The sequence below is a fragment of the Salvelinus fontinalis genome, chromosome 36 (genome assembly GCF_029448725.1).
Source record: "Salvelinus fontinalis isolate EN_2023a chromosome 36, ASM2944872v1, whole genome shotgun sequence".
Lineage (NCBI taxonomy): Eukaryota > Metazoa > Chordata > Actinopteri > Salmoniformes > Salmonidae > Salvelinus > Salvelinus fontinalis.
In genome coordinates this window covers 15,660,602-15,679,628 of record NC_074700.1, presented here as the reverse complement: position 1 = coordinate 15,679,628, position 19,027 = coordinate 15,660,602, and the positions used below count along the sequence as shown (strand labels likewise).

Genomic DNA, 19,027 nt, shown 5'->3' with positions numbered 1-19,027 from the left:
TCCAAATGACTCCGAGTAACTACTTGAACACACACATACATACACACACACACCTGGGGAAACATTCCTCAAAAGAAGTCATCAATCAGTTTTATGGGGTTTCTCTGGGAAAGTTTCCTCCTCCTCCCTCAGTCACTCGCTTCTCCCTCCATCCCCCATCATCCATCCATTCTCTTTCTTTTATTTCCTGCTTTCCATCTGTGTCTGCTTTAGTTCATCTGCTACGTTAGTGCTTACTCACTATACCGCATGTAAGAGACATCCCCTTCTAGCCTACGTGGTCCAACGATTTTTTTTCCATTTGACGTTTGGAAAAAGAGAACAAATATTGCGACAAGAGATTAAAGCAATGATGCACTTCTAGGTAATTGGGCCCACTTTGTCTTAATTATTTATCTGCAAATTGTCCGCCAGACTGACTCGCCCTGCACTGTAGTAGGGCACTGTGCAGATGTGAGTTGGAGTTGAGAGAAGCAGCGGCGTCTTGACGTCAGGACGGGACGCCCCCTTGCTGAGGCGGGCTGCAGCGAGTTGGATCCCCACTCCATGCGCACAGCACAGGGCGACCGGATAACTGTCCACTTGTTGCGCCCCTATATTGATTAAGACCGCATGAGCCGCCACGAGCGAAGGGAGATCAAACATTGAGACGCACATGGTGAGCGTTCTCATATTTTACATTTTTATGTGTAGCCTATATTTCTTTATTCGCTGTGGCTTCTTTCTCACGGAGGTTCGTAGACCTGTTTTAAATTTAGAATGGAAGGACTAGGCATTGACAAGTTGATCATTTGGACCCGGTGAGAGGGCCAAAGTTCGCGCTATAAGTACTGTATACTCAGTCACTTACTCTCCATGGGTAGGCTATAAGCCATTGCAGGCTTTATGTATCCAAATGATGATTTACACTTTATTTTATTGAAGATTGATTTGATATAAACCTGTCCTCTTCATGGTAATATAGGCATATCTGAGCATAATATAGTATTATTGATAAATAAATGGAATAATTCAGCCTGAGACCATTTTCATTGGAATATTGTTTTATGATGGTAGCCTATGGTTTATGTAATATCTTAATATCCTAACATAAGGTAATAATTATTCTTGCGTGATTATGTTAATTAAATATTTGAAATCTAAAAAGCCCGTTGAGTTAGTTGGGAGAGTTTCATTGTCAAAACTAAGATTTTGGAAGTATTGGATAGAGTCATTTCAAGAGGTGCCTCAATATTTCTAGGACTAGCTGATATACAGTATAAGTCATGAAGTGGATGTTTACACTTGTATTGATACGTTCATCATCACAAAAAAGTAAGGTTATTGTCAGAACTGTTATTCTGTTTCGGCTCCCCTTTATTTAGGTTTAAAATACATTTAATTAAAATATAATATAATAATAATAATAACGATAATAATAGACTAATCATTATTATTATTATTATATGACTAGGGCCTATCGCATTTCCCTCTTGAAAACAGCGATATGCCATTGGGCATGTGTGTTTCTACAGGGACAACAGCCATGATAAATAGCTTATACTTATTTCGAGAAAATAACGAAAATTGCGATTAAGTGTGTGATCAGAAAGATAATAACACTTAAATGCGTAGAATACAATATAGGCTTACATCATGTTCTGTCTCTGCAAGATGAAGCAAATTGAGCATAATTACTGGAATGTGCAATTATAGACAATTTGGCGGCGCGCAGCAAGTGACCCTGGACAAGAACAATCGTACTAAATTTGATAGACATTTGTGTTAAATGAACCAATCCAACTATTTTTCTTCGAAGGGTGTTTCATTTATTACACCCATTTGTCTAAACCGGATGCACCCCAGAGTATAACTTGGGTTTCAATTTATTGAATTAATATTGGGGAACATTTATTTAGCCAACAGTAGGCTATTGCTCTTTTTCATTAAATAATCTTATTTAAATCATCTCTATTGCCTAGGTTGGTTATTCAATTTATTGATTTAATAATAACGATAATTATATTAATAATAATAGGCTTAACAATTCGTGATTTATTGGTCAAAAAAGGCTATTAAGTTCTATTTTCTAATGAGAAAAACGGTAATGTAGCTTTTTGCCTGGTAATTCAAATTCCAAACGCATATTATTTTCTATCGAATTGTCTCCAACATGTTACGTTTAACGAGTTCCAAGGTCAACACAGGCCCATACGCTGCATGTATCTGTAGAGATTTCACCTTCGCCTCTGTCGCCATGAAAAATGTTTCGAGGGGGATTTAATTAACATAACACCAATAGTCTACAATATGTTCATCTATTTACTTGTCACAATCTTCGGTCAATTGAATTTATATCAAACGGGATTTTGTAGGCCTAATTCTTCTTCTGCATGCTTTAAATAGGATTTAATAGGCATGTTCTAAATCTAAGTCAATGCATGGTCAAAATATACTTTTCTACGATTCTTACTGTGGCATGCAATTAATTGTGAATTCCACAATGACATGTCTTCCACTTAGTAAAATGGGCTTCACTTTCATTTTCATTTCGCCCGAGGTTGTTTTTGGCATTACTTGAAGATGAAATCACGGAGCATGATTTCATGTCCATCTGTTTTTCAATATCGACATTGAGGCGAAACCTCCATGGGTTTGCTTAGCGCATTGTCGACTTGTGTGATAGGTTATAAACTAGCGTGGGACGAGAACCAGAGCGAAATTGAGCGAAATAGCCTCGCTTCCTTTAGGGCACATATGTCAAACTCATTCCACAGAGGGCCGAGTGTCTGCGGGTTTTCGCTCCACCCATGTACTTGATTGATGAATTAAGGTCACTAACTAGTAAGGAACTCCACTCACCTGGTTGTCTAGGTCTTAATTTAAATTAAAAACCAAAAAACCCTCGACCCTCGACCCTCTGTGGAATGAGTTTGACACCTCTGATTTAGGGCAGGGATGTCAAGCTCATTCCATGGAGGACTTAGTGTCTGCTGTTTTGTTTTTTTTAGTTCCAATTAAGACCTTGAAAACCAGATGAGGGGAGTTCCTAATTAGTGACCTTACTTAATCAATCAAGTACAAGGGATGAGAGAAAACCCACAGACACTCGGCCCTCCGTGGAATGAGTTTGACATGTGCTTTAGGGCATACCTTCTCTTATTCGATCCCTGAAATATGTCCAAGCTGAGTCGTCTGGCCTGTTTTAAAAAGCTTTTCCCTTTATAAATCATCTTCGTGTCGTTCCATTTCCCTTCTTGACTTCAGGCCGAGGGGCGCCCATAGCAGGCGGCCGTTTGGCTGCGCGCTGGAGGTGCGAACCTGAGGGACAGGGCCTGCTAAAGATACGTGCAGGAGCGGCGATAATCCATTTTGTGTGTGCTGTCAGTTGCACCGCCCCACTAAAATTAGATTATTACACCTAAAACAGTGCTGCTGGAATCTGCTCCGTGTGGAATAACACCCTGTGTTGGAGCGGACAGGAATGCTGTTTGGGAATACAGGGAGAATACATCGCTTTTCTCTTCTCCTTGTCTCTATGCTGCGTTATGTTTCAGACGTGCTAAGGACAATTGGAAATTAACAAATTGTTATATTGTTATATGTTCTTGAAAGAAGTCATCCACTGTGGACCAGAGTTGTTTGAACATGATTTCTATCAGGCCTACACTTCTTACTCCTCGTGGTATTTTAATAAGCCACATCCTGTACCCGTTTGAATTAGCTATTTAGCCAGTTTAATATAAGTGCATTAGACAACCATATCAAATATTGCACAATAACGAATTAACAAAGCCTACTGTTTACAAAGCACACTGTCTCCTCTGCCTCCATCTTGCATGTTTTATTCTATGGTCGTGCTGAGGCTGTGGCTGGGCTGCGGAATAGCTGGGTAGTGCTCTACACTGCTGCCCATGACAAGGAATGTTAACGTGTGTGAGACAGGCCAAATCCAGCTCATTTGCTCCAGATACACAGCCCCAAAAGACACAGATTTAGACCACAGAGTGGAACGGAGGCAAGGGGAGCTGACAGATAGCAGAAGGCATCATCTTCCTTGCCCACTTCTGCCCATGTCACCTCTTAATGACATCCTATTCTCAATTTATTAGCCTTTATTCCTTCACCCACAGTATACCACTTAGCCCTCTCCAAATCCCCCTCCTATCCCTCTGGCCTCGTATTCTCTTTAATATGTCAACGTCTTACTCTCGTATCCTCCACTTATTCCCTACTTTTATCACCTTACACGTTTCTAACCACCCTATTACACCCATATTACCACCCTCTATAATCATATCCCTCTCTCAGTGCCCTTATGCTCTCTGTGTCTTACCCCACTTCTTTAACCTCTATTGCCACGCTCATACGCCTCTGTTACAGCCTGGTATCCAATCTCATCTCTCCCTTAGTACCCCTAGTATATCTTCTTATTATCCGAACCCCAAAGCACAACCTCCCCACACGTTGACGGAACATACAGTAGCAAAGCATTTAAAACAACTGGTGGAAGTGGCGGGATTTTACAGAGCAGACTGTTTGAACCCAAAGCGCTACTTTGAAACTCCTCACACCTTTGACCCTATGACAACTCATTGAACTCATAAGTGTAAAGGAACGAACGATTATACAAAGTGTCTTAGAGCAGATTTCTACTGAAGGCTTACTGTGAGAACATGAGCAGAAGGCTCCCCTGTTAGCTATCTCCCACCATGTTAGACTATGCTGTAAACATGGCCCAGGTTGTCATGAAGTATTTTTCCAGGCCTTCGCCAGCCGAGCACAGCTGAGCACACTGACCGCTGCTGCTTTAAAAGACCATGCATACTGCCTCCCTCCAGAGACATAATTGACCTTACTTAAACGCTATTCGCTTATGTAAGGTTTTTGAAAAGTGACATCATCGAAAGCCTTGCTGACAAATCGTTTTGACACTTTAGCATATACAGTATATGATGTAAGCGTGAAATAGTATTCAATGTCCGTGATCGGTTCCTATTTACTCTGGAAAAACGTTATTTATGTGATTCTCCATGATAAGTTATTATAATGGATATGCCTATTAATTGCCCAAAGAATGGCAACACTTGAGTAAATGAGGGATACGAACTATATTGAAAGGAGGGGCTTCAACACAGGTGTGGTTCCTGAGTTAATTAAGCAATTAACATCCCATCATGCTTAGGATCATGTATAAAAGTGCCGGGCACGCCATTATTTTGACTACCATGGCTATGCCGCCATAGAATGAAAATGCCCCCATCCACAGGACACTTGTGGTCACTGAATGGTGTCATGACCATGTAAACAATACAGTTGAAGTCGGAAGTTGGAGTCATTAAAACTCATTTTTCAACCACTCCACAAATTTCTTGTTAACAAACTATAGTTTTGGCATGTCGGTTAGGACATCTACTTTGTGCACGACATGAGTAATTTTTCCAACAATTGTTTACAGCCAGATTATTTCACTTATAATTCAATGAATCACAATTCCAGTGGGTCAGAAGTTTACATACACTAAGTTGACTGTGCCTTTAAACAGCTTGGGAAATTCCAGAAAATGATGATTTGAGTCAATTGGAGGTGTACCTGTGGATGTATTTCAAGGCCTACCTTCACACTCAGTGCTCTTTGCTTGACATCATGGGAAAATCAAAAGAAATCAGCCAAGACCTCAGAAAAAAATTGTAGACCTCCACAAGTCTGGTTCATCCTTGGGAGCAATTTCCAAATGCCTGAAGATACCACGTTCATCTGTACAAACAATAGTACACAAGCATAAGCACCATGGGACCACGCAGCCGTCATACCGCTCAGGAAGGAGACGCATTCTGTCTCCTAGAGATAAACGTACTTTGGTGTGAAAAGTGCAAATCAATCCCAGAACAACAGCAGGACCTTGTGAAGATGCTGGAGGAAACAGGTACAAAAGTATCTATATCCACAGTAAAACGAGTCCTATATCGACATAACCTGAAAGGCCGCTCAGCAAGGAAGAAGCCACTGCTCCAAAACCGCCACAAAAAAAGCCAGACTACAGTTTGCAACTGCACATGGGGACAAAGATCGTACTTTTTGGTGAAATGTCCTCTGGTCTGATGAAACAAAAATAGAACTGTTTGGCCATAATGACCATTGTTATGTTTGGAGGAAAAAAGGGGAGGCTTGCAAGCCGAAGAACACCATCCCAACCGTGAAGCACAGGGGGTGGCAGCATTATGTTGTGGGGGTGCTTTGCTGCAGGAGGGACTGGTGCACTTCACAAAATAGATGGCATCACGAGGGAGGAAAATTATGTGGATATATTGAAGCAACATCTCAAGACATCAGTCAAGAAGTTAAAGCTTGGTCGCAAATGGGTCTTCCAAATGGACAATGACCCCAAGCAAACTTCCACAATTGTGGCAAAATGGCTTAAGGACAACAAAGTCAAGGTATTGGAGTGGCCATCTCAAAGCCCTCACCTCAATCCTATAGAACATTTTTGTGAAGAACTGAAAAAGTGTGTGTGAGCAAGGAGGCCTACAAACCTGACTCAGTTGCACCAGCTCTGTCAGGAGGAATAGAATAAAATTCACCCAACTTATTGTCGGAAGCTTGTGGGAGGCTACCCAAAACGTTTTACCCAAGTTAAACAATTTAAAGGCAATGCTACCAAATACTAATTGAGAGTATGTAACTTCTGATCCACTGGAAATGTGATGAAATAAATAAATCATTCTCTCTATTATTATTCTGATATTTCACATTCTTAAAATAAAGTGGTGATCCTAACTAACCTTAACATGATTAGATGTCAGAAATTTTGAAAAACTGAGTTTAAATGTATTTGGCTAAGTTGTATGTAAACTTCCGACTTCAACTGTATAAACCATATGCAATGGTCGCCTTAGTCACCAAATCTCAACTCAGTTGAAAACTTATTGGAGATTCTGGAGCTGCGCCTAAGACAGCGTTTTCCATCAACAAAACAACAAATTATGGATTTTTTTGTGGAAGAATGGTGTCTCATCCTTCCAATAGAGTTCCACTTCCAGACACTTGTAGAATCTCTGCCAAAGTACATTGAAGCTGTTCTGGCCCGTGGTGCCCCAACGCCCCATTAAGACTTTATGATGATGTTTCCTTTATTTTGTCAGTTACTTCTATGTTGTACAATATTTGGGATATGAATGTTTTTCCTGTCTTCTTCTCGTCTTTAAAGCTCTATTAAAGAGGAATGCCACTCATCCACCGTGTTCTTCCGACATGCTGGGTGTGTGAATTTATGGAAAGTGACTGAGAAAAAACATTGAAACAATATCTGCTGGCTGGGTTACATTCCAGGTGCCAGACTGGCGATCTGGTATCAGAGCGGAGGGGGATGAGGGGGGTAAGGGTCTGGATTTGGCCTCGGGGCACAGAGAATGGTGAGGCGCACTTTAAAGAGCCCTGTACTGAGTGCTCCTCTCTGAAAAGCTTCCCTCCATCATGTAGTTTGTTATGGGGGCTATGCTTAATTAGTGGCAATGTTACAGAGAAAGACGAGTGCAAATAACGTCATGGGGAATAGCAAACAACCCCCTCGCCTCTGTATCTTAACCCCCCTTAACCCCTTACGCCCCTACCCACCAACAGCATCTTGTCTGAATTTCTCAGACATTCCCCAATCACCAAAACCCTTTTTAAGAATCATTCCATGAATTCCCCTAACCCACCACCCCACCACCATCTTTACCTCCTTTATACCTGATTATACTGTACCAGACATCCCCTCTCCCCATTTCGCCTTCCCCTTCTCCCCTCGAGCGAAACCCTCCACCCTGACGCCAATATGAAACACGAGACCTAATTAATCAGTCGATCAATTAATGAATGAGGCTCAGTTTTTAGCGGGCTGTTCGGGTTCCCAACGGGGCATGTTGCAACACGTGTGGAATGCTCAAGGGGTGCACACCGGACCCCAGGAATGCGTCAGAGCAGGACAGGGGCTGCAGTCGGACCACTCGTCACCTCAGCCACCGGTCGTGGCGTTTCCAATAACGACACCCCAAAACATAGCCGCCCGATATACCTGACAAGCCTCATCATCCACCCGATCCCACAGAGCCAGGTTGGGACAGTCTGCTTTTTGGGGGGCTCGCAGGGAATCATAACACATTTTGGGGGGTGACTTAAATAATAACTTCCGTTGTAACCCCCCCGGAGCCACTTATAGTGCTGTAGTCCTAAGAGAAGCCTCAAGTTTCGGGCTGTGGTTTAATTGAGTGGGATGACTAGCCCTGGGTGGCTCCCAACCATTTTTTCTATCCTCTATCCTCTCCTATGGGGTTGGTTTATACAGCCCCACTGACTGCACTGTTAGTATGAAACGCTTGTTAGGACATCGTCAATCAAGACGCTGTTAGAGATATTCCCAGAATATGGTGCATATATATATCTATATATCTATATATATATATATATATATATATATATATATATATATATATATATATAGAGAGAGAGAGAGAGAGAGAGAGAGAGAGAGAGAGAGAGCGAGAGAGCGAGAGAGAGATAGAGAGCGAGAGAGAATGCAATGACAGTAGAGAGCGAATGAGTAAAAGGGGAGGAGGGAAAGAGCGAGACGGACACACTGCATAGCAGAGATACATTTACAGAGAAATAGAGGAGGGCCTGGAAAATAGATGGATCCTAACAATCTGTGTCTTTGTAAATTGCTTGGTGTGAAGTGTTGGGTATGAGTCTTGTTTGCTTGCCCCCAGCCTATCCGTCTGTCTATAAAACCGCAAAGTTTGTTGTAGATCATGTTGGCAGGAAAAGTAGACGCATTGTTCGCCCATGTCTGCAGGCGCAAATGAAGTAACCTTCTCTGGTATCACTATCAATTCTTGGCAGACAAATACATTTAACACATCACCAGCCGTTTTAGGAGGGAAGGGAATCTGTTCACACTAAGGACATACACAAGTCTGTGTTTGTCTTCTCACAGGAAGTGACTGTACAGGGGTTTAAGCTGAACACACATTTCTCGCGTTCTCTTCTATAAATCTTTCCCTCCATCTTCCACACTAAGCTCCATCTCTCCTTCCTTCCCCTCTCTTTATCTTTCTTTCTCACACCCTCTCTCTCTCTCCTTCCATTTCTCTCCACACTTTGGGCTCTCCAAAACTCGGGTTCCTGCCCATGTGCGTTGAGTAGAGTGGAGTGGAGCAGAGCGGCGGGAGAAGGATTTAAAAGGAGGACCATAAAGATGATGGATGCTGCCCAGCTTGTGTTTTCAGACCCAGCTGTTTTTTGTCATCCCGTACAGACCCACTGGTTTTCTGTGTGCTTTCATCCATCTCATCCACACATTCATCCACTCTTTATACGCTCTCATCCATACACTCGTCCACTCTGCACACGCTCTTTACTTTGTACACGCTTTTATCCATACACTCAAGCACGACTTATGGGCTGTGTTTCTATACACTCTCATCCATACACTCATCCACTCGGTATATGCTTTTACCCGCACACTCATCCGCTCTTTATGGGCCAAGATAATAGGTTTTTAAAGACTGTCGTGGGTAGGGAAATAGGCCTGTTTAAGGGTGGAGGTAGATTTGGTTGGATTGTATGAGGGATACGAGGGATACGAGGGATGTTAGAATGTTCATGGTGGTGCTGCGAGCTGGTGTGTTTTCAATTAAGGCACAGGTGGTCTCCTTACCTCCCTTTGGCTCCAACCGCAAGTCATATAAATCCATCAATATATTTTCCTTTTATGATTTCACCTCGTCACTTTATCCCCTAAAATCGTTAATTTTAGTATTTTCTCCCACAGGCTCGATGACATGATGTTCCTGCCCTTCTCCCCTCTCCCCTCCTTGGCTCTCCCTTTTCTCCTACTTCTCCTCACTTTCCTCCCTCCTTCCCTCCTTTCCCCTTCCCTCTCTCATTCCCCTCTGAGCTGGACCTCACCCCATGACCCCTGCTACCACTTGGATGGGCGTCCGCGACACTGCCTGTCGGAATTCATCAATGCCGCCCACGGTGTCCCTGTCAGTACCGCCCACTCCCTCCGAGGACCCCCCGACCAGAGAGCTGTTAACGTCAGCTCCCTCACAGACCTCCACAACCCCCACAACTTGACTTGCTGGACGGCCCAGGCGGGAGGCCTCGCCAGCGGGGACTGGGTCCTCACCCTTCCCCTGGGCCGACGCTTCGAGGTCACCTACATCAGCCTGCAGTTCTGCCAGCAGGGGGAGCCGTCAGACCCCGTCTCCTTATCCGTGCTCAAGTCCATGGACCACGGGCGCACCTGGAGGCCCATGCAGCACTACTCCAGCGACTGCCCCGGGAAGTTTGGGCTCCAGGCCCAGACGGTAGCCCAGACCAGGCACCAGGAGACGGAGCCTCTGTGCTCAGACCCCCGGCCCCTGCAGAGGCACCGGGGAGGCATGTTATTGGCCTTCTCCACCCTAGATGGAAGACCCTCCTCTCCAGACTTTGACTACAGCCCCACCCTGCAGGACTGGGTGACAGCCACGGACATACGGTTAGTGTTCCACGAGGTGACCCAGTCCCAGCAGACCAAGGTGGGGAGTTCAGAGGGGACAAGTGGTGAGGTCGGTTGGGGGGAGGGAGCGGGTGGGGGGGTTCTGAGGTGGAGGGCAGGGTCGAAGAACGAGGCTGTGGTGGGACAGGTGGATAAGGTGAATGGGGACAACAATAAATGGGGGGTTGTGGAGAAGGAGAGAAGAAAGACAGAAAAACGAAGGAGGAACGGAGGAGGATACAACAAAGGGTCGGGGGATCGGGGAGAGGACGGACACAACGTTACCCGGAAGGAGGCAGAAGGAGACACTATGGAAATAGACATCTCCAAAAGAAGAAACGGAAAAAGGAAAGGGCGTGGCCGAGAGAGGGAGGGGGGCCACCATTGGAGTCCGTGTCAGGAAGGCAGCATCTGTGATTGGACAATCGACAGCAAGCAGGGGAGAATCAACGAGGGGCGGGAACTTCGGAGGAGGAGGAACAACCAACAGAACTCTAAAGTGAGAGCGAATCGGAATCTTGAGCTGGCTCCTCCCTCTCCATTGATCTCCGCCCCCCCTGTCCGGCCCGCTCTGGCCCTTTCCGACCTGCAGGTGGGGGGCAGGTGTAAGTGTAACGGACATGCCTCTCGGTGTCGTCGTGATGATGTGGGCCGGGCGGTGTGTGTGTGTGAGCACCACACAGCAGGGGCGGACTGCGATGTTTGTGAGGACTACTACTACGACAGACCCTGGCAACGAGCCACGCCTAGTCAGCCACAACCGTGCGTCTGTGAGTCACACCCCCCACTACTTTGTCTGTGTGTGCGTGTGTATGTATGTGTGTGCAAATTGGATCATGGATGTAAACTTTACTGCCTTTACTGAAATTCATTCATTCCCTCCTTCGCTCCCTCCCTCCAGTGTGTGAGTGTAACGGCCACTCCTCGAAGTGTCGGTTCAGCATGGAGGTGTTCCAGCAGTCGGGCCGGCGCAGCGGGGGGGTATGTCTGAAGTGTCGGCATCACACAGCGGGGCGCCACTGCCAATACTGCCAGAACGGATACACCCGAGACCACAGCAAGCCCCCCACCCATCGCAAGACCTGCCAACGTCAGTCAGAGAGAGGGAGGGAGAGAGTGTGTGTGTTTATGTGTGTGCGTGTGCGTGCACATTAAAGCGGTTGTGCCTGTATTAAGTCTCACCGACCAGCTGTGTATCTTATCCATGCAGAGATCAGTGTGTGTCCAAGTGTGTGTGCATCTGCATCTGTTAGGATATCTGTTTCTCTTTTTGCATCTGCTAGTCTACAAGGTATGCCTACATGTGTCTGTGTTCCAGCCTCCTCCACAGTGTTTATGAGGTAGTTACATTGTGACAGAGGACAGTTATTTCTGTATGCTAGTCGACTGGATTTAGTGTTCATGTTGTTACCACTGGCTGGAATCCACCCTGACATTTGACCTTTGACTGGTCACATGTTCTAAGTGACTGTGACACTCTGGCATGCTTTTGGGGCGGTTGACCGAAGTCCTAATATAACCACTTTTAATGGAGTGAGGTCATGCACATGACACATGCAGGTGCGTGTGTGTGTGATTGAGTGTGTGTGTCGTGCAAGTGCAAGGGGGTTGCACTTATAGCAATATTGGACAAATGTAACTAGGTAGATTAGAATGAGATATTTTAGCATTGGTGCCAGTCTCTTTCAGCTTTTATTTTTTAAATATTTTGTTTTGTTGTTTTAGTATAAATTCTTTATGTAAATATATAGTCTCTTTCAGCTCTTGCCAACTCCTTATGGAATTGTCATGTCACATTTGACTTGAGTAACAAGGAGTTGGCAAGAGAGCAGCAACAGACTAGCATCCAGGCCATAAATATACTCCCCTCCGTGTGTATGTGTACAGTGCAGCTAGCATTTCAAATGTGTCTCTATACTCCAGCATTTTGGATTTGAGATCAAATGTTTTATATTGGCGACATTTTATTTGAGGGTATTTTCATACATATCAGTTTGACCATTTAGAAATGAAAGAACTTTATGTATCTGGTTCCCCCATTTGAAGATGTCAAAAGTATTTGGACAAATTTCCCTTATAGTGCATCAAAAGTGTAATATTTAGTCCCATATTCTTTACACACAGTGACTACATGAAGCTTGTGACTTTACAAATGTGTTGGATTCATTCACTGCTTGTTTTGTTTGTTTCGGAGTGTCTTTTGCCCAATAGAAAGTGAATGGTGAATAAAGTACTGTGTTCTTTTGGGGTCCCTTTTATTGTAAGTAAGAAAAGAAGACACTTCTGAACTGGTCTACATTAATGTAGGTAGCATCCACAGATGATCATGCATAATCATTACAGATAATCATGAATGAATTGATGAATTGTGAATGATAAAACATTTGAAAGTTACAGAGGGACAAAGATCAAATGCTAATCTCCACCGGTAATGGTGAGAAGTTAGCGTGTTTGGTTGTAGCCTCTGTAACTTTCTCACTCATCATTATTCATGATTCATTCACGATTTTTCTTAACCATGGCATCATCAGGATTCATTTAGAAGTGTTACAAAAAATCATATCTTATTCCAATCATTATTCACAATTCAGTTACTTTTTGGCAAAACATACTTTAATACACTCTAAGGGAATTTTGTCTAAATACTTATGACATCTTCAAATGGGGGGGACTAGATACATAAAGTGCTTTAATTTCTAAACGGTAAAGCATATGTACAGGTGAAAGCTATGATTCATTATTGATGTCACTTGTTAAATCCACTTCAATCAGTGTAGATGAAGGGGAGGAGACGGGTTAAAGAAGGATTTTTAAGCCTTGAGACAATTGAGACATGGATTGTATATGTTTGCCATTCAGAGGGTGAATGGACAAGACAAAAGACTGCCTTTGAACAGGGTATGGTATTAGGTGCCAGGCGCACCGGTTTGTATCAAGAACTGCAACGCTGCTGGGTTTTTCCCGCTCAGCAGTTTCCCATATGCATCAAGAATGGTTCACCAGCCAAAGAACATCAAGCCAACTTGACACAACTGTGGGAAACGTTGGAGTCAACATGGGCCAACAGGCCCAGACAAATTGAGGCTGTTCTGAGGGAAGGTGTTCTGAATGTTTTGTACACTCAGTGTATTTGTAGGCAAATAGATTTGTAACTTATGGAAGTTACATTAGTGATATTTATGTGTCATAATATTATATGATTTAATCAATGATAGATAAATGAACCATGTTATTTGATCAATGTTCCGGCCAAGTCAACCTTTTTCCGAGCCTTAGTGGCCTGCCCTTAGAGCTAATTACTTAAAGGTGTTTGAAGTATCTGTATGGGTTTGTTTAAACTACATTACTGGAGGAAAAACAGACCTACTAGAGAATGGCTTCCTCTTTCTATCTGTGCCCTTTTGATGACCCTACTCTGCCTTTCTCCCTCCTTCCTTCTAAACTGCTTTGTCATTCATCCTTTTACATCCCATTTCCATGTTTGCTTTGTCCATGTATCATTATTTTCACTCCTATCTACCATTCCTTTCTCTGTTGTCTCTAATCTGTCTTCCCTCCGTCGTTCCCTCTCCCTGTGTTTGTCATCTCTCTCTCCCTTGCTCATTTTCCTCTCTCTCTTTCCCTCTTGTACATTCATAGAAGCTTTATTAGGAGCAATCACATGTTATTAATACAATGCTCTTTACTATGTGACATTAACCTTCTCTCTCCTCCCATCCCTCCATCTTCTCCTGCTCTCTCAGCATGTCAGTGTCACCCTATGGGTGCTGTGGGTCTCTGGTGTAACCAGACATCGGGACAGTGTCTGTGTCGGGATGGCGTGATGGGACTGAGATGCAACCGTTGCGCCCCTGGTTACAAACAGGGGCACTCCCCACTCCGCCCCTGCATCCGTAAGTCTACTTTACCTAACTACTCTGTCTGGAAACTGTCCTCCATGTTGGAGCCAAACTTCTAATGACAATAACATTCTCATGGGGATTTTTGAAAGAATGTGATTGTCCTGGAGCTTTGGAACCAAAATGGTACCCGTGTTATTACATAGTTCTCAGTTTATGTGGACTGGCCAACTAAGCCCAACTACAGAGTTTGATTGTCACTTGAGACATACTCCTGTGCAGGGGCTGTGGCGGTCACAAAATTTCGTCAGCCGGTGATTGTCAAGCAAATAACTGCCGGTCTCACGGTAATTGACCGTTAATTGACATAAACACATTTAGCATCTCCTGGCTTCCGCACAGAACCTACAAGCCACTGATGCATACCTTTGGGACATCTACATTTTAGTCTAATAAATCCATAATCCACCTTCACAATAAATCAATGATTCATTTTAGACAGTTCGAAAGAAACATGATAGGAAGAAAATGCAGTCTATTTCAGAAGAACAGAATAGCATACTCTGAGTTGTCCTTATGTTAGGTCCTGATCTGGGCTACATTAGTTCATTTAGAAAACAAGATTTGGTTAGAAATTCCGTGCCATTATTTAATATTATTTTATAGTATGAAAAATACAATTGAACAAAGTTCAATAAAATAAAAAGGATATTTTCTCCAAACGATTTGAGGGAGTGCGCACATGCGGCTATTCTGTGTTGAGGGGTTAACAAAGAAATAGGTACTCCGATGTGCTTAATTTAGAGTTACTAATGTAACTTAAATAACTCTACAAATGTTGGGCTATATGGTTTTATTTTTAATACATTGTGAGGCTGCATGATGTGACTCTAATGTTAATTTGAAATAAGTTGCTTGAAAGGCATAAGCTCTGCTTTGTTTATTGTGCAGGCTGTACACACTTCATCAGTGTCTCATTCACAATTTGAATGAATTTCCCAGCGGGATTCCCTTTGTGTGGCAGTAATGCACCTTAAAAAAATCCATGCCAGGCTTCCCGAGTGGCACAGCGGTCTAAGGCACTACATCACAGTGTTGCGGAGTCACTACAGCCTTGGGTTCGATCCAAGGCTGTGTCATTACCGGCCGTGACCGGAAGTTCCATAGAGCGGCACACAATTGGCCTAGCGTCGTCCAGGTTAGGGGTGGGTCTGGCCGGGGGAGCTTTAGCGACTCCTTGTGATGGGCCGGGCACCTGCAAGCTGATTTCGGTTGTCAGTTGAACAGTGTTTCCTCCGACACATTGGTGTGGGTGGCTTACGGGTTAAGTAAGCGGGTGTTAAGAAGTGCGGTTTGGCGGGTCATGTTTCGGTGGACGCATGACTCGACCTTTGCCTCTCCCGAGCCCATTGAGGAGTTGCAGCGATGAGACAAGATCGTAATCACGATAAATAGGTATTAAAAAATACCATAAATACATTCCTTTTGCAGCCAGTGGCTGTTGTTCCCTTCTCCCTGAGTGCTGCATGCGCCGAAGCACCTCTCATGGCTCTCCATCACGTGATTAGGTCTTTCTCACAGGCTACTAGTGAAGACAGACACTTCTGGGATGCAAATGCGGGCGTACTTATCCAATTCCGAGGCGCATATTGAAGGTATTGGAAGAACTGTCCACATTTACTTTTGTCAGACAACAAGAGGAGTAGGCCTAACAAACAACGAAAGCAATTACCAATGTCAACCTATTATTCCCCATATTAAAAAAGCTGAGCTATTCTATACTGTGCGAGAAATAAATATTCCAAACATATTCTGGGACAGTTGTGGGATGCAATAGATCCCAAATTAATACAAAACTAGCATAAAAAAAGGGTTTTACGCAATGAGGCTGACACAACAGATCAGAACATTTACCTTAAAATGTAATAAAGTATTAGGCTATTTCTTCACATTAAAAGCGTAGCAATGGTACACGGCAGTAGGCTATAAGTGTGAACGTGAAGGTGCATTTTTATGGTGAAAATTATCTTCCCCAAACTTGAAACTCACGCGCTGTGTATGTATTCCAGTTAGGCTCTACACCCCTTGTAAAGCCAATTAATGTCCTTCATTTTAAGAAGTTATTTGACCACTTTAGTTGTGATACAAACCTTATCAAAACATATAGGCCTATGGGCTAGACTACATGAGGTGTGTGACTGATTAGAAAAAGTAGCAAAAACAAGGCATTGTTCCTTGCCTTATGCTGGGCATCATTCACAAGTGATAGGCTAATATTGTCACCCGTCAGACTATTCTTGATTTAATCTTGTCTTTACATATAATAAATAATATATGTGTGAAATTTATTTTGATTTTTAAATGGACCATTATCATGATCTGGCTAAAAAAAACGACATGTCATCTATGCACTTAAATAGCGCATGGAGGACACTTCTCCCTGGGGTTTGTTTTCATGCCAGCCAGGTAGGCTATACTCCTGTTGTAAATATGAGCAATGTGCTTAATATTAGGAAAGTTGAGAAATAAATATAGTAGGCCCAGCCTATGGAAAACTGATAGGATCCTCCTCTTTTTAATAGAGGCCATCAAAACTCTGTTTTCTCTCGCAATTGCATAGACTATAGAAATGTTGCGCAACATGAGCTCATGGGCTCTCATGAAGTGTTTTATTAGATTTCAATTACATTTGCATTGATGTCAGAGTGATTAGAGGGATAATAGAGTGCTGAGTAAGAAGTAGTTTGGTAGGCTACTAATGACCATCAGCAGCATCAGAGCTTGGAGAAGCCTAATTACCGTGACTAAACGATAATGCCTTGATGACTCATGACCGCTGGTGTAGTGGTAATATGGTCACCGCAACAGCTCTAGGTCCCCTCGATTTTTAAAAACAGGTTTTAAATGCTCATTTCTAGTGACTTCTGAGAAAAGGATACAGACAAATCTTAGCTTACAATTGGGCAAATTTACAAGGCTAAGGGGACCTTGCAGAGGGGCATTTACTCTGGTACAGTCTAATCAGTCTTAGGTATTTTTTTGTATTTTATTAGGGTCATGGCCATTCATTCTGTACTGAATAGCAGTGTGACTGTTAAGTGGATATGTTCAATTAAACAACCGTTTTGTACTCTGACTCACACTATTATGGATCATAAGTCTATGAACTTGTTGTTTATTAACGATGAAATTTTAAAAAACATTAATAACATTCCACCCATGAGGCCACTAGAGGGCGATTTGGTCATTTGACTGCAGGAAAGGGCTACTGACATCTAATTTGAAATCACTAAAATTCACCAGCTAGTTTGCCAGGGGTGGTGTACGGGCAGTTGCCAATAACTTTTTTTATCTTCTTGACTGGTGGTGCATCCATTGCTAACTTGCTGACCCTATGATGAAGATTAAGACAGTGATTGTGCAAGTAATTCTGTAGCTAGCAAGTATTCTTGGCTTCAGAACATACACTATCAGTTTTTCACACAGCCAGAACTACCCAGCATTAGCTAGTTAGATAAAACCTGACAAAGCTAAAAATTACTAAACTGTAAATGTAAAGCTAACTAGGTACAACCAGGAGAAAGCTTCTAGTTGCTCATGTTCGTTCTAAACGTATCAACGTTTATTCACTTTCATACAATTTTTACTTTAAACTTACTTTGTTGTTGCCAACAACAATTGCTTTACCCGGTGAGTAGGGATGGTAGTGCTGCACAGTTTTTATTCTCTCACCACACACTGCCACACTGCTATTAACAACTGATAGTGAGGTGGAAGTAACTCACATTCCAGAATTGAAATAAAAGTACCTCAGAATAAAAGTCCCTAAACTAATATGATGACTCGTTTTTCAAAATAAAAGTCTTGCAAAATGTATTACATTTTTTTGGGGGGGGGGGGGGGGGGGGGGGGGGGCAATTTTACCTGCTTCTAACATTGGGAGGACATGTCTCCCCTGTCCCACACCCTTACTCCTGTGGGGTTTTGGTTTCCAATAGCTAACTAATCTCATTGTAACTTGTGATGTGACTAACTCAATGACCCTTTATCTCCCCTTCTCCTCCCTCCTCCCCCCCTCTCTCTCTCAACCTCGTTTGTTCTTGACCTAATTGAATTAATCTAAGCCTTTATCAAATCGTAGCTCAGCACAAAAGGGGCCGCCCACGGCTATCAAATATCTGTACTCTCTCCTCTAATTTCCAACAATGTTAGTTTTACTGTTTCCACAACAGTGCTAAAGCCTCTATGAGCAGGCCCTATCTCTCACTGATCCGAGATCAGCTCTACTGGGATTTTCAACGCTTTATCCTCTACACTCCTGCAGCCGTGGCTTTGCTTTTTCAAATCGAGAGCGCTAATCCACGTGTGTTTCTGCATCTAATTGCGGGAGTGCCGACAACCACATACGGATTGGCCCGGGCGGCGACACTTTCTAAGCCCTAATCAGGTGACACGAGTCCGGGCTACACACCTGTTGCAAGCCTCTCAAAGCCCTCCCCCCTCTCTCCCCGTCAAGAGCTCCGGACTCATAACTCTTTCGGTGAAAGGAAACCTTGTTTGTTTTTACTACTGAACCCATTCTAGAGCTATCTATAGCCTCTCTCTCTCTCTGTCTCTCGCTCTCTCACTCTCTCGCACACTCTCTCTCTCTCTCTCTCTCTCTCTCTCTCTCTCTCTCTCTCTC

General features: G+C 43.4%; 1 protein-coding gene across 1 annotated transcript in view; it reads left to right on the top strand.

Annotated features, from left to right (window-relative positions):
• Nucleotides 1-543: 543 nt before the first annotated feature.
• The window catches only part of LOC129835278 (netrin-1-like), a 21,721-nt gene continuing 3,237 nt past the window's right edge, over nt 544-19,027 (top strand). Inside the window, exons 1-4 of the mRNA XM_055900842.1 lie at nt 544-658; nt 9,791-11,274; nt 11,406-11,594; nt 14,248-14,397. Of these exons, the coding sequence (XP_055756817.1) occupies nt 9,801-11,274; nt 11,406-11,594; nt 14,248-14,397 (1,813 nt within the window). The 5' untranslated portion in view covers nt 544-658; nt 9,791-9,800. The remainder of the gene's footprint in view (nt 659-9,790; nt 11,275-11,405; nt 11,595-14,247; nt 14,398-19,027) is intronic.